The sequence below is a fragment of the Eutrema salsugineum genome, unplaced genomic scaffold, assembly GCF_000478725.1.
Source record: "Eutrema salsugineum unplaced genomic scaffold, Eutsalg1_0 scaffold_10, whole genome shotgun sequence".
NCBI lineage: Eukaryota > Viridiplantae > Streptophyta > Magnoliopsida > Brassicales > Brassicaceae > Eutrema > Eutrema salsugineum.
Genome location: NW_006256908.1, coordinates 7859915 through 7873506, shown reverse-complemented (window position 1 = coordinate 7873506; position 13592 = coordinate 7859915). Strand labels below are relative to the sequence as shown.

Genomic DNA, 13592 nt, shown 5'->3' with positions numbered 1-13592 from the left:
CTGGAAACGAAACCTTACTTGTTTGTACGCAGCCATGGAGGACACCGATGGTCTAACCTTATATTTCTGAACCGGTCTTTTAGATGAATTACGTAAAAACAGCAACAAGAGAATCACCGATCTCAAACAAAAGGTCAGTCTGACTAACAAACATCTCTCATCCTTTGCCTCTAGAGAAGTGTATAAAGGTCTTTAATTGGGTTTATGTAAAATCAATCATTGAACTATAGCAGTTTCGGGCTTTAAGAGTTTGATGTTCTTTGCACTTTGTTGGGGTTCCTTCTCTAGCCACCCACTCTTGAGAATTGAGGATCGATGAAATCTGTGGATTATTCTCTTGTCTATCAGGTGTATGTCGAAATGCCTGAATGAACGTTGGATGTTTGGTTCAGCTTTTTTATAAAAGTTTCGACTTTCCTACATATGAGTCGCTAAATTCTTCGAAATGGGATAATGGAAAAAGGAAACCTTTTTGTCGCGTCGAAACTGATTCGGGTTACTCTACACGAGGTAGAGAACCAGCTCGAGCTGTCACTGCGTCAAGCCTATGAGAGTCTCGAGCCGAAGCTGCAGCCACCGTTCTCTCAGGAGATCCCAGACCAGCAAGAGTATCTTGAGCTAAACAGAGCTATCGTTTACGGCGTGTTATGCGATTCTGGTTCCTCTGAAATTCACATCAAGCACCTACATGCTCTCGTCACTGATGGGTATGCGTTTTTCACCAGCTTGCTCGTTGGAATTGTTGTTGAACTGTACGGTAAGCTTGTTGACTCCGCTAAGATCCAGCTGCTCTGGGTGACAAAGGAGATGATCGCTGTTTCGAGTGTGGGACTCGAGGATTTGCTTGTGTCTTTGCTGCGACGAATCGGGAGTGGGGACTATGGGGATCAGAATGTTTGGCTCTGTTCTGAATTGGTGAGCTTGTTTCTCGACAAATGGGATTGTTTGCTTGAAAATGTGCCATTGGTATTGACTAGTGCCCTGTACGGTTTCCTTCGTTTACTAGCGGATCATTGTAGAGTCTCAGGCATCGCGAAAATGGAAAACTTGAAGACACTGGAGATAAAATTCTGTGTCAAAATGTTAAGAGAGCAACTGCAATTGAGTTTGAAGATTGGAAGGGATCTTGTCCGCTTGTTGCAGGACATGATTCACGTCTCTGAATTTGGAAAGATATGGAACGACGTGGTCTCGAACCAGTGCTCTGATATGTCACAGATTTACAAGTCGAAGACTTCAAGTAGATACTTCCTTCTCCGAATAACTCCTGAGATGGAAACGCAACTAAGGTTTTTGCTTGGAAATGTGAAGCGGGGAAGCCAGAAACGGCATCAGTTATGGTTCTTGAAGAAATTTCTCATAGGTCCTGAAAAGCAAACACTTTTGATCGACATAGTCCGATTCGTTTGCTGTGTTATTCACCCAACAAACGAAATCATCCGATCAGAGATCATGCCAAGATGGGTTGTCATAGGTTGGTTTCTGGAACTGTCTAAGCAAAATCATCACATCGAACGAAATGTTAAGCTCGCTCTGTTGTACGACTGGCTCTTCTTCGGCGAGAGAATGGACAATATTATGAACGTTGAACCTGCTGCTTTGTTGATAGTATGGTCAATACCGCAGTATCCACACATCACTCACTCTTTACTTGAATTCTTGCTTCATCTTATGGACACTTATGACAAAACTCATCGAGATATGATTATGAGAGGCGTGGCATCAGCATTCAGAGAAATCGAGGGAAAAGGCGTAGTTCGATCGTTAGATATATTCCTATCAAATCCTGCAATTGCACCAGATCTGAAGAAGAAGCTAGCAAATCTGTTGTCATGTCATCATAACATCTCTCGAGTTCCTGAGCAGTCTTGACACTATGATATATGACAAGAATTATACGTCTCTTCTCCTTTCATCTTCTCAAGTTCCTTAAAGCTTTATGTAAGAGCGTACCATTATGTTGCTTTTGTTATTTAGAGCACCATTTTTCTGGTGTGAACAAACTTATTTGGTGCTATTTCTGACAAAAATGTCAAATACATTGTTGCTTTGCGATTACTCAAAAGTTAGGTTCATGTTAAGGATACAGTATGTGTATGTTATTCAATGGTGACTTAGATCTCGAAATGTATTGTTAAAGACTCCTTTCATAGAGTGAAGGAAAATCATAGTATCCTATTAAGGTTAGGAATCATTATTTTTAATGAATTTGGCTTTGAAGCAGAGGATCTTAAGAGGTTTAACGTTAAGCAAAAAAAAAGAGGTAATTATAAACATTATTCACATATTAATGGAAAAAGAGGAATAACGGTGGACTCTTGCTGTCAAAAACAAAGAAAGCATTAGTCATGTTCTTTTCTCATGTGATATCAAATTTAAGTATCTGATTACGAGTTTGTGAGTCAGTGACACATGTTTAGTTTTTCATAATTTTTAAAAAGTTGAAGACTAAACAATAATAATATAGTGTAACATTTGATGTAACTATAATTCCTGAATATATATATATATATATATATATATATATATATTGTAGGTTGATTAGATTTATATATATATATATATCATCATATATGTTATAAGCGAAGTAAAAATTTCTTATAAAACTTTCTCGTTGAATCTCAGAGTGGTTAATTACCCTTTACCCTTCTTTAAAATTATTTTTAATTTAAAAACAAAAAAAAATTGTTTACAACTAAAATCATGATTATAATATAGATTGTAATAATATTAAATCAAATCAAAATACATGATTTTATCACAATCTGATCAAAATCTACGATTTTATCAAATCAAAAATCATGATTTTACAACTAAAATCACAATTTTTTAATAAAAAACGAAACTAATTTTATTAAATTAATTTTTAGAAAAATTAAAAATCGAAAATTATCATATATAATTATGTTACTCCATAAATCTTTAAGTAAATCTAACTTAATAGATACTTAGATATTATTTTCTTTTTTAAAAACAAATTTAAATTAATTTTTATAAAAAATTATTAAAAATCGAAAATTATCATATATAATTATGTTACTCCATAAATCTTTAAGTAAATCTAACTTAATAGATACTTAGATATTGTTTTCTTTTTTAAAAATAATATTTATATGAATTATAAAAAAAATATTAAAAAATGAAAAATCATCATATATAGTTATGTTACTCACTTAATCTTTAAGTAAGTCTTGATAAATACTTAGATATTGTTTTTTAATAAAAAATATATGAATTATCCGATTTGCATAAATTTTAAAGATTTTTCAACCAATTTTTTTTCTTCACTTACACGGTTGTAATGTTTGGTGATCATGTAAGCTTTATATTTCGTGTGTTTTACATTAGTGATCTTGTGACTTTTTTGTGCTTTAGGTTTAGATTTGTGATTTTTTTATTATCTATCATATTTACGTTTTATATATTAGCCAGTTTTGGTGCACTTTTTTTTCTCTTTTATTAGTTTAGGCTGAGTCGAGCCTTTTTTTTTTATTGATTCTTATCTGTTTTAAGTTTTGATTGTTTTTGTTTTTTCTTTCTTAGGTGCTCGCGTTTTATTGTTTCATCTTGCGATGCAACAGATTTCATTTGCTGGTGATGAAGACATAGATTATGGTCATGAACCGAACCAGTTCTCGGAGTCAGATAAGAGCGTTTTATATGTTTTAAAAAATTATTACAAAAAGATCATGTATTCTGTTTTGTGGTGTATGCTTTTGGTGACGATTCAGAATGGTCTATAGGACATACGGTGTCGAAATCCCTCATGGAAATGAACGTGAGTTCACCTGGTTCTTGTGAAGCTTGCCAAGCTGATTGAACTTTTGGAAGGTACATGAAACTTTAAAAGAACACATACAAAAACACAGGTTTAATCATCTGATTATGGATTATTACTTGATCTGATGAATCCTAAATTTATAACAGTTCAAAAGAAGTTTCGGTGAACAAGGTGCAGAACATGGTGGTCTGTGTTTTAACCAAGACCCCACCTGTTGCTGCCGAGAACAAAAGAAAACAAGCTAACAAAGAGTTTAGTTCCAGCAAAAATGTTAGTCCACTTGGCATATTCTTACTCTCAAAGTTAGTTCTATTGATAATAATGATGATACATGAACAAAATTACTATTTTTTATTTGAACATCACTTTATTTGAATGGGTTTTGTGTGTGTTTTGTCTCTTATGTCCAGTGTTGAGATATTTTTTGATATTGGTTTCTGGTTCCTTTATTTTACTTATGAGCAAAGACAGGAGAAAAAAGGTAACTATTTGTACTTTGATCTTTTGCACGTTTCTCCGACTGAAATCTTTTTCGTGTGGAGTGCTTTCATCTCATGTGTTTCCAGTTGAGTTTGAACTGTTAATTATAAAATATTGTTTTTGGATCAGAGTAAAACTTCTCTTGCTTAAGTTTCACAAAAGATGTAAAATTTATGTTTAAGTAGCTAAAACTCTAAGTTTTCTTAAGTTTGTATGTTGGAAGGATTCAATTCCATCTAATTTTGTATTTTCTTTATTTTTAAAATTATTTAATATGGTAACAAATAAATATTCTAGCACAACAATGTGAAAGAAATCAATGATAAATTATATACAAAAATCTGCAAATCTTGGGACCGTGAAAATGTCACAACCCTTTTGTGGAGACTCCATTTTACTTAAAGTCTTATTTTGATATTTGTTTAAATTTTTGTTATTTTTGTTATTAGCAAAATTAAGAAATTTTGAGAATTTCTTTTTTTGGTATATGTCTAAGCTATTTTTTAAAGTTGATTACCCCGAAACAGTTTTGATTGTTCCAAAGGAGCAAGCTACAAAAATTAATGCAGTTTTCTTATCTAACAATAAATATAACACACTTTTAAGGAGGGTTTTAAGTTTGAAATGTGTATTTATCTTTTTTCTCAACCTCAAAAGATATAGAGGCATAAAAAGTATGAAGAGTACGTAATATGAAAAAAAATCATAAGGAGAAGAAGAATAAACCGTAAAAACAAAAAAAAGAAGACGAAGAAGACGAATGTGTTAAATAATAAAAAAAAGATGTGAATGATAAATTTGAATAAGAAATATGGGAAGAAGAAAAAAAAATGAAGAATAAGACATGAAAAAAAAAACAAGAAAAAATATGGACAAAAGAAGAATAAGGAAAAAATATGAAAAAGAAAGAAAAAAAATAATTTAGAGGAAGAAATAGGAAACGAAAAACTAGAAATTATCTTAATTAAATTAGTTTGTGGACTATTCAGTTATAAAGTATTTTTTAAGTAATTAATTTTGAAATTTGTTTACTTTTTTAGTTAACTTTATTTTGATTTTTTATGTTTTAAATAATTTTTTTAATTATTTTTAATTTATAGCATAAATTTTTATTTTTATTTGTTTTTAAAACCTTTTGGTCCGCGCAAGTCGCGGGATAAATGCCTAGTATATATATATAATGCGATTCTCTACGCTAAGAAACAGGAAGCTTTAAGCCTGCTTGTACAAAAAAAAGCTAGAGACTGGACTGAGATTAGCCGGAAAACTCAAATGAGTTATGAAAATATATGTTGGTTATAAAAATTACCATAGACAAATCAAGTTCCAACCCAAATGCATTTTTTTTTTAATTTAGTTTTTAATATTGCATTAAAAGAAATAAGATACAAAGGTAATTAACAACATACATTTCAAAGCCACATCAACCTTACGAACAAGGGAAATTTTAAATTAGCCACAGAATTGAATTCTAGTTCATAAATGATAAATCCTATAAACTATGAAGAAATCTTAACAATGCCATTTGCAAGGCAACTATAGGATCAATAATATTAAAATATTAATATTACACAAGCTAGTAGCCTAGTACGACATTAGATATCAACTAGCTAAAATGATTATTATGCTCTAACCTAGTTACTTTCATAAAATTGACATTAAGCTTGGGAAAAAAGAAATCGCGGTTCCTGTATGATGAGGTCTGTAATCACGTACGAAACATGAATCATAAGATCTCAAATCAGGATCATATATTACAAGATTGGGATTATTCGCACGCGCATCATAAAGCACTAGTGATTGCTTCTTCTTCTTCAAAACCGCCACAGGAATGGCACATGAAATGATAATAGTTGGAAAGAAAATATGTGGGTTCAGATCTTTTGCAAACCAATGAGGATCAGTTTGTAGATTCAACGAATATATTTTCTCCCAAGAAGTCTTGTTTAATGACCATATCTCCTGTGTTGGCCACTTTTTCTGCGATACGCATAGACGATTATTCAGGTTGCACATGATGATTTGTTTAGAAGCCGCTTCGACAAACGGAGCTTTTGAGATTATCTGAAAGTTCTCTGTATGAATATCAAAAGATAGTATTCTTGTCTCTACAATATTATCATCAGTGAACCAGTAAAGTAATCCATCTAAATATAATGGAATTTGTTTATCAAGAATACGGACAGGAGCACCAGTCGCATACCTCCAAGTGTTGGTGAAAAAATCAAAAACTTCACAAGTTGTAACGTTACTTAGGCCTAACTCAAATGAATTATATAGCCAAACCAGTGTGTATGTTCCTGTAAATTTGTCTTTGCCAAATCCTAGATTCCACAATGAGATGTGGCCTTCTCCCCTCCAGCTATCTCGATTCATCATGTCGAGAACAGCCGCTTGAAACCTCGCTTGAGGAACACTTCGAGACCATCTAGTAATTGGATTGACTACGTAAATACAGTTGTATTCATTGTAATAGCATATCATACCATCACAACTCCCACAAATCAAATAGGTATAATGAAGCAAATTATCTCCGTGATTCTCCAAACGAATTGGTTCACGCAAAGGGCAAATATTAGGAAGTTTGATCAAATCTGACGAACCCATAACAAACATCCTCGTGACATTTTCATCTTTAAGATCAAAATCTTTATCAAACTCAAGGGGATCAATCATAAGGATATCTGGATCCTGTGATTGTCGACATATCAAATGTTTTTCCTTGAAATAACGAGATTCGATCGTACATTTCCATTGTATTGACACAGATTTGAATCTTAACAGTGACTTCACCGGTAGTTTCACGAGAATGCTTTCAACTAGGCCATAGGGTAGTTCCATACCGTCACTCGCTGGTGTTAATTTTGGTTTTTCGTTTTTGTTTTGATTGTCTTGAGTTTGAGTTTATAATCCTTCACTCACATGCACTTATTTATACTAGAAAACATATTGGTTTTGTCTTTCTTTTTTTTTGTCTTATCTTTTAAGCCATGAAAGGAACTAAACCTCTAGAAAGAGATTATGTATTTAAGTTAATTAATTTTAACCAGGAAAATAATGTTAGTGTCATCTTTATGTTTGAATTTTATTCTATAAATTTTTAGATATGTCATTACTTATTACTTTAAGAGAGAAATTAAGATATATATCAACTTTAAATTTAAAACATATGATTGAGAGTCTGCGACACATGTTTAATTCGTTTTAAATATTTTTAAGAAGTTGAAAAAATAAACAGATATGATATTAGTGTTACATTGGATGTAACTATAATTCCTGAGTAGATTATATATGTATATCGTAGGTTGATTAGATTTATATAGTATGACATAAATGAAAGAAATTCTAACTTAAAAAATACAAATATTTCAAAAATTCTAGCAATATTTCAGATCTTCTTATTTTTCAAAGACACAGATTTCTATATTTTTTAAAAACGGATATCAAATTTAAGTATCTGATTACGAGTTTGTGAGTCAGTGACACATGTTTAGTTTTTACTTTTTTTTTTAAAGAAGTTGAAGAATAAACAATAATAATATAGTGTATCATTTGATGTAATTATTTAATTATATAATTAAGTTTTTGTAGATTAAAATATATAATTGTTTGATTAAATTATATCTATGATTTATGTATAATAGTTTTATATGGTTTTAAGAGGATTTATATGGATTTATATAGTTTTAAAAGGATTTCTATTAAAGATTCAATAAGACGTATGAGTGAGTGTTTCACCAAAAAAAAATTCATCAGTTCTATGACCAATTTAAAACGTTTAAAAGTCCATTATAGGACTTTGTAAAACCAGTAACAATAATGTATTTTAAGGGAGAATGTATGAGGTCTTATAAATGACGTTTTTGATCCATAAAACACATGAAATATGTGGGGGAACATATTGGATTTTCAATAGGGTCGCTTTGGCCGCCAAGTGGTGAAGGCGCATGCCGTTGATGTTTTTTTTTTATAAAACTGATTTCTATGATTTATATAAATTTACTATATGGTTTTAGATAGTCATAAAAGTATTTATATGTTCATATAAAGATTTAACAAGATGTTTGAGTGGCAGTTTCTCCAAAAATATATATGGTTTATATGATTTTATTTATATAATGAAAAAACGATTTTTATAATTTTATAAAAGATTTAAAAACATGTTTAAGTTTCATCAAAAATCCATATCGTTTTAAATAGTTCTAAGAAGAATTATATGGTTCTATAAAAGATTTTAAACTTTACCAAATACGTATCCATTAGTTAGGTGACACATTTAAAAAGCTTTGTAATCCAGTAACAATAATGTCTCTTACAAAGATACTAATCACGCTGCAGATGAACTCTCTTTTGGCACTGTAAAAAACCGGCAGGCAGAGTCCACCATGTTAAGATCGGCCATACCTCTAGCAGACTGAAACGCATCATCAAAACTCTTGACACCAGAAAATCAGATATGCAAATACCAACGGTGACAACAATGAACAAAGATCCTTTCACTTTTGCTCTCTAACAACATCTTCCAAGTATCCAAACACATGGTAAAGAATTTTAGTTATATCCCTTGATCAGAGCCGTGCCTGAGCACATGCTAATAAAGCATGCTAATAAAGCATGTGCTTCAGGGTCGGAGGAGTTAAATACTTTTTTGGGGCCAATCTTCCAAAGTTTAAATTAGTTTAGTTGATTAAGGTTTGTCAAAGTTCGACTCTTCCCAAATGCGTGTTTGTGATTTTTTCTTCTTTTTAAAAAATTGACCCATGTAGATTTGCAGTTGCATTAAGCAAAATTTTATTTTAAGGGACCAATTTTTTTCTCTCGCTTGTAGTTAGAGAAATCTCAGACACGACTCTGTTCTTGATGAACTATCATGTAACAACAATGACCTGTAACCAACAATCAAATTCAAAATATTCCAGACAGATAAAACACATGCATGATTCCAGTGTTCAACAATATATTTACTTGTCTTTAGCCACAACATCTCCGGCCAAATATATATATGATCAGCGACCTTTGAACATTCTTGATCAAAGCAAACAATCTTCTCCCTAAACCATAGCTCTTATGCAGCTGCTGCGTTGATGATAAAGCCAGTTTCAATCTCTCCCTGGTCTAAGTGTCAGCGGTTGAGGTCAGTCGCCTACATAATCTGAGCCAGCGTTAAGCCTCTCATCTATGCTCCTTGTGAAAATGGAAACAAGCTCTAGCTTTGCTCACAGAATGTTCAAATGTTGCTCCAGATCTGAAGAAGAAGCTAGCAAATCTGTTGTCATGTCATCATGACATCTCTCGAGTTCCTGAGCAGTCTTGACACTGATATATGACAAGAAGTCAAGAATTATACATCTCTTCTCCTTGCATCTTCTCAGGGCCTTTTATTGGAGATGATGGTATGCACATAGTGGTTTTTTTTTATATTTCATCTTCTCAAGTTCCTTAAAGCTTTATGTAAGAGCGTACCATTATGTTGCTTTTGTTATTTAGAGCACCATTTTTCTGGTGTGAATAAACTTATTTGGTGCTATTTCTGACCAAAATGTCAAATACATTGTTGCTTTGCGATTACTCAAAAGTTAGGTTCATGATAAGAAGTATATGTGTATGTTATTATGATGACTTAAATCTTGAAATGTATTGTTTAAGGACTCCTTTCATATATATAGAGTGAAGGAAAATCATGAAATCCTATTAATGTTAGAAATCATTATTTTTAATATATCTGGCTTTGAAGCAGAGGAAACGTTGAGCAAAAAAAAAAAAAAGGTAATTGTAAACATTATTCACATATTAATGGAAAAAGAGGAATAACAGTGGATATACAATGTATACTCTGCTGTCAAAAACAGAGAAAACATTAATTATGTTCTTTTCTCATGTGATATCAAATTTAAGTATCTGATTTGATATCAAAAAGAAAATGAAAAGAAATCTTAGACGAGTATTTGCCTCAATTCGTTCTTCTCTTTAACTGTTTCGAATTATTCTTGTTAATTTCTCACGATGTCACAACATTTTACTAGTAACATGTAACACAACGTATAAGTAGAATAGAGTTACTATATCATTGTTCGACCTCCCTATAAAAGAGGATTACAATATCATTAAGCAAAAAACATAAATTGTATTAAATTGGGAGACTCGCATCATCCTAAAGGAAAAAAAAAATTAAACATAGTTGACTAATGTGTAACATGATAATCGTTACGCAGCAGAATCGGAAGAACAATGTAGTTCCTCACACGCCTTGCCACATCTGTTGCAATAGCAAGTTAGCAACCCGCAATAATACCCGCGACGATGACGAGCGCTATTGTGAAGCCCGCTATGCCCCACTCATTTTTCATTATATTCATCTTCACCACACCAAAAGAATTCTTCTTTTTCTAACTTAGTTTCGAAAATGAGAAAATATATTGTAGAGGATATTGTAATATTTGAAAATGAAAACCTTTTACACATATAGATTGTAGTCGCGTTTCTAAACTCTCTAACATGTGATATATGTAATTCATTATTTCATTTATTGGGTAAACAAAAGATCATCAATAGGTCATATCACGTTAAAGCCTATTTAAAACATAAATGGCTAGTCATTAAGGGCAGGTTCATACTTATAAAATTTATGTTAAGAATCCTTGTTAAGAAATTTTTGTTAAAAAATCTTTGTTTTTTTTGCAAACAGTTTTGTTTTATTGTAAGTTCTTTGTTCTACGTAGAGTTTATTTTTTGAATATAACATACTTGAGATAAAAATATTTTAATTATTTTAAACACAGATTCCTAATATTCATATCATTGTTTAAATTAAAACATTATTAATTTATTATTTTCAATTTTGACTATTATTTATTAAATATAATATTAATATATAATTTAAAGATATGCATAATAGAGTTTGTTAAATTGATAATTTTATTTTCTAATTTATAAAGAAAAAAGTAAAAAATAATAATATATAAATGATTTATTTGGCTAAGAACTATTGTTAAGAACTGATTCTTAAAATCCTTAATTAAGGATGGGTTCTAAATTATTTAGATTGATTTTTGGACACAAAAAACTAAGAAGATGGTCTAATATATTTTTAGCCGACAGTAGTAAAAAAGTGTTAATAACGATTATGAAGACAGTATTAAACTCTATGAGAAAATCATTTCTAATATTGTTAGAAAATACAATAACAAACTTAAAGCCTCTTAGCCAAGTGTCGTCTTGTTGTTATTCACCCACTCAAAAAGTAAACTTTTCTTTATGCTTACATAGTTTGATACGGACCTGCACATTGTCATTACATGAACAGAACACATGAGAAGTGTGTTACTGCCACATTAGACAAATGCACGCACAGACCAAGATAAGGACCGAATCAAATTCGTTCATCTGGCTTCTAGCTGTTGTTATGACAGTACATGGCTTGATGAGAACATAAGTTATTTTAGTATGAGAAAAATAGATTCTTATAAAGTCTTCATTCAGGTTCTTCACCAATCAATACCAAGTTGCTTGGAGAGAAATAGATTATCAAGATACGTGATTACTGGTGCCGATGCATTTACATAGCTTTGCATCTCTATCTTAGCCGCTGCCTCTGTAAAAGTTCATAAATAAAGGTAAAAGAAAATTATCATCAGCGAATTGCAGCCTTCAAACATATTGAAGAAGGAAACTCCTTTAGCAAAAAAAAAAAAAAGAGGCCAATGTGAAACTGAAAGACATTTCTCTTACGACGCAAGAAGTAATACACTGCGAAATATTGCCGTGTGATTTGGCTAACTGATTTAAGATTTAAAAATTCTAAATCTTGATTGAATTATGACTACTTAACACACACAGACTGCATTACGAGAGTATCAACTAGTTCATGCACTAACCATCCTCATTGAGCATCTTAAGTAGGTGAGCCCTTGTGGGAAGAGCGTACATCCCTACAGAAACAGCTTTCCGTATAGCCCATCCATGGTGGGGAGCAAACACTTGAGCATAAGATTTAGATGCTGGATCCTTTAAGGAGTTATCACCTCTGCAAATAAAATCAGAGATACATTTAAATCTTCTGATCTTGACCAAATTAAAAAGACTCCAAACTTTTTTTCAGCTCAATATCCTTATTCAAAACCACCAGCCACAAACTGGCTTGGATGACCAAATATATACTAACTTAGAATTCGTTCGGCATAGAATTTGGAATGTGTTAACGTGCATGGTCAAAATATGGAAGAGACAGGTAATGAGTTTGCATAAACTAGACACTTACTCAGAAGCTATTATCTGTTCAAAGAGAACCCTAACCATGTCAAGACCACGCTTTACCCTCAAGAGGTTTCTTGTATGACTACCAGCTTTCCTTACACAGTTTGCCTCAATATCTTTATCCACCATTACCAGTAATGTCGACACTGAACTCGACGCCCTCGCAAGATCATTAACCTGTAATCATTTTCAGGATGTTCAACGTTTCCTTCCCACAACCTTCAGCCTAAAGATAAACACACACTACATACATTTCATCAACTTCAGAAAAATTCAGGAAGATAGATTCCAAATACTTACAAAGGCCTTCAGAAACTGACTTTGCTAATCGATTACAAAATCTCACAATACAGTTAATAGTACTTGCAGGGGAACACACCTAACAAACTATAAATTACAATATCGGTGAATAATCTCGCATCTCCTGTAAATTTCATATTCGATTTACTATTTCTAAAGTCTCAATAAATTTCGCAGCATACCTTGGCAACATAATCCATCTCTGCGAACTTGAAGGCTATACCGAGGCAACCAAAGAGAGGCGATACTAGAGAGCAAGCGTGAGAGAATTGCGCCACAGGCACTTCTGGACTCGGCGAATTCACGGTGGCCGCTAGTTCCTTGAAAGCGGTCGAGATTTTTCTCAGCGGCCTCTCGGCGTCCGAATCCGCCATTGAAGATCTCTCTTTCTCTCTCTCTCTCCGATCTCGTGATTTCAGTTTTCTTCGGTGATCTTTCGATTGGTATCTGATTTGCCGCGGAATCTACTTTGCTGCGAGACGACTCAAAAGGAGAGATTCGATCATCAGTTTTGTAGACGTTTGGCATTCAGGTCATACATATCCTTGTTCCGGATAATAATATCCCCACCCGAGTTTATGAATAAAGGTTGCGTGGAAGTGGAGGGAAAGAAACCAAACCGAACCGAAATATTCGAACGAAACCAAACTACATTCAACTGAACTTCATAATATTCAAACGGTAGGTGAATCCTTTTACCGGGAAAAAACCGAGCAAATTTTATGCACTTGAACCGAATAACCGAAATTGATTTTTTTTTTTCCAAAAAGTAGCTATA

The 13592-nt window shown here is 32.4% G+C and overlaps 2 protein-coding genes across 3 annotated transcripts; one reads left to right on the top strand and one right to left on the bottom strand.

The window, feature by feature from the left end:
- Positions 1–7: 7 nt before the first annotated feature.
- Positions 8–2009, top strand: LOC18027038 (integrator complex subunit 3). Of its 2 annotated transcripts, none has more exons than XM_006410556.2 (2): positions 8–133; positions 349–2009. In XM_006410556.2, the coding sequence occupies exon 2, from the start codon at positions 454–456 to the stop codon at positions 1870–1872; it is 1419 nt and encodes a 472-aa protein (XP_006410619.1). In that variant the 5' UTR covers positions 8–133; positions 349–453; the 3' UTR covers positions 1873–2009. The 2 variants fall into 2 exon arrangements, with proteins under 2 accessions (XP_006410619.1, XP_024003844.1); XM_024148076.1 differs by having other exon boundaries at positions 43–133; positions 289–2009.
- Positions 2010–11460: 9451 nt separating this feature from the next.
- LOC18027036 (accelerated cell death 11) lies at positions 11461–13294 on the bottom strand. The gene is made up of 4 exons (XM_024147960.1): positions 12997–13294; positions 12519–12691; positions 12136–12284; positions 11461–11852 (listed from the first exon to the last, which is right to left on the bottom strand). Exons 1-4 carry the CDS (start codon positions 13186–13188, stop codon positions 11746–11748), a joined length of 621 nt encoding a protein of 206 aa, XP_024003728.1. The 5' UTR covers positions 13189–13294; the 3' UTR covers positions 11461–11745.
- Positions 13295–13592: the final 298 nt, after the last annotated feature.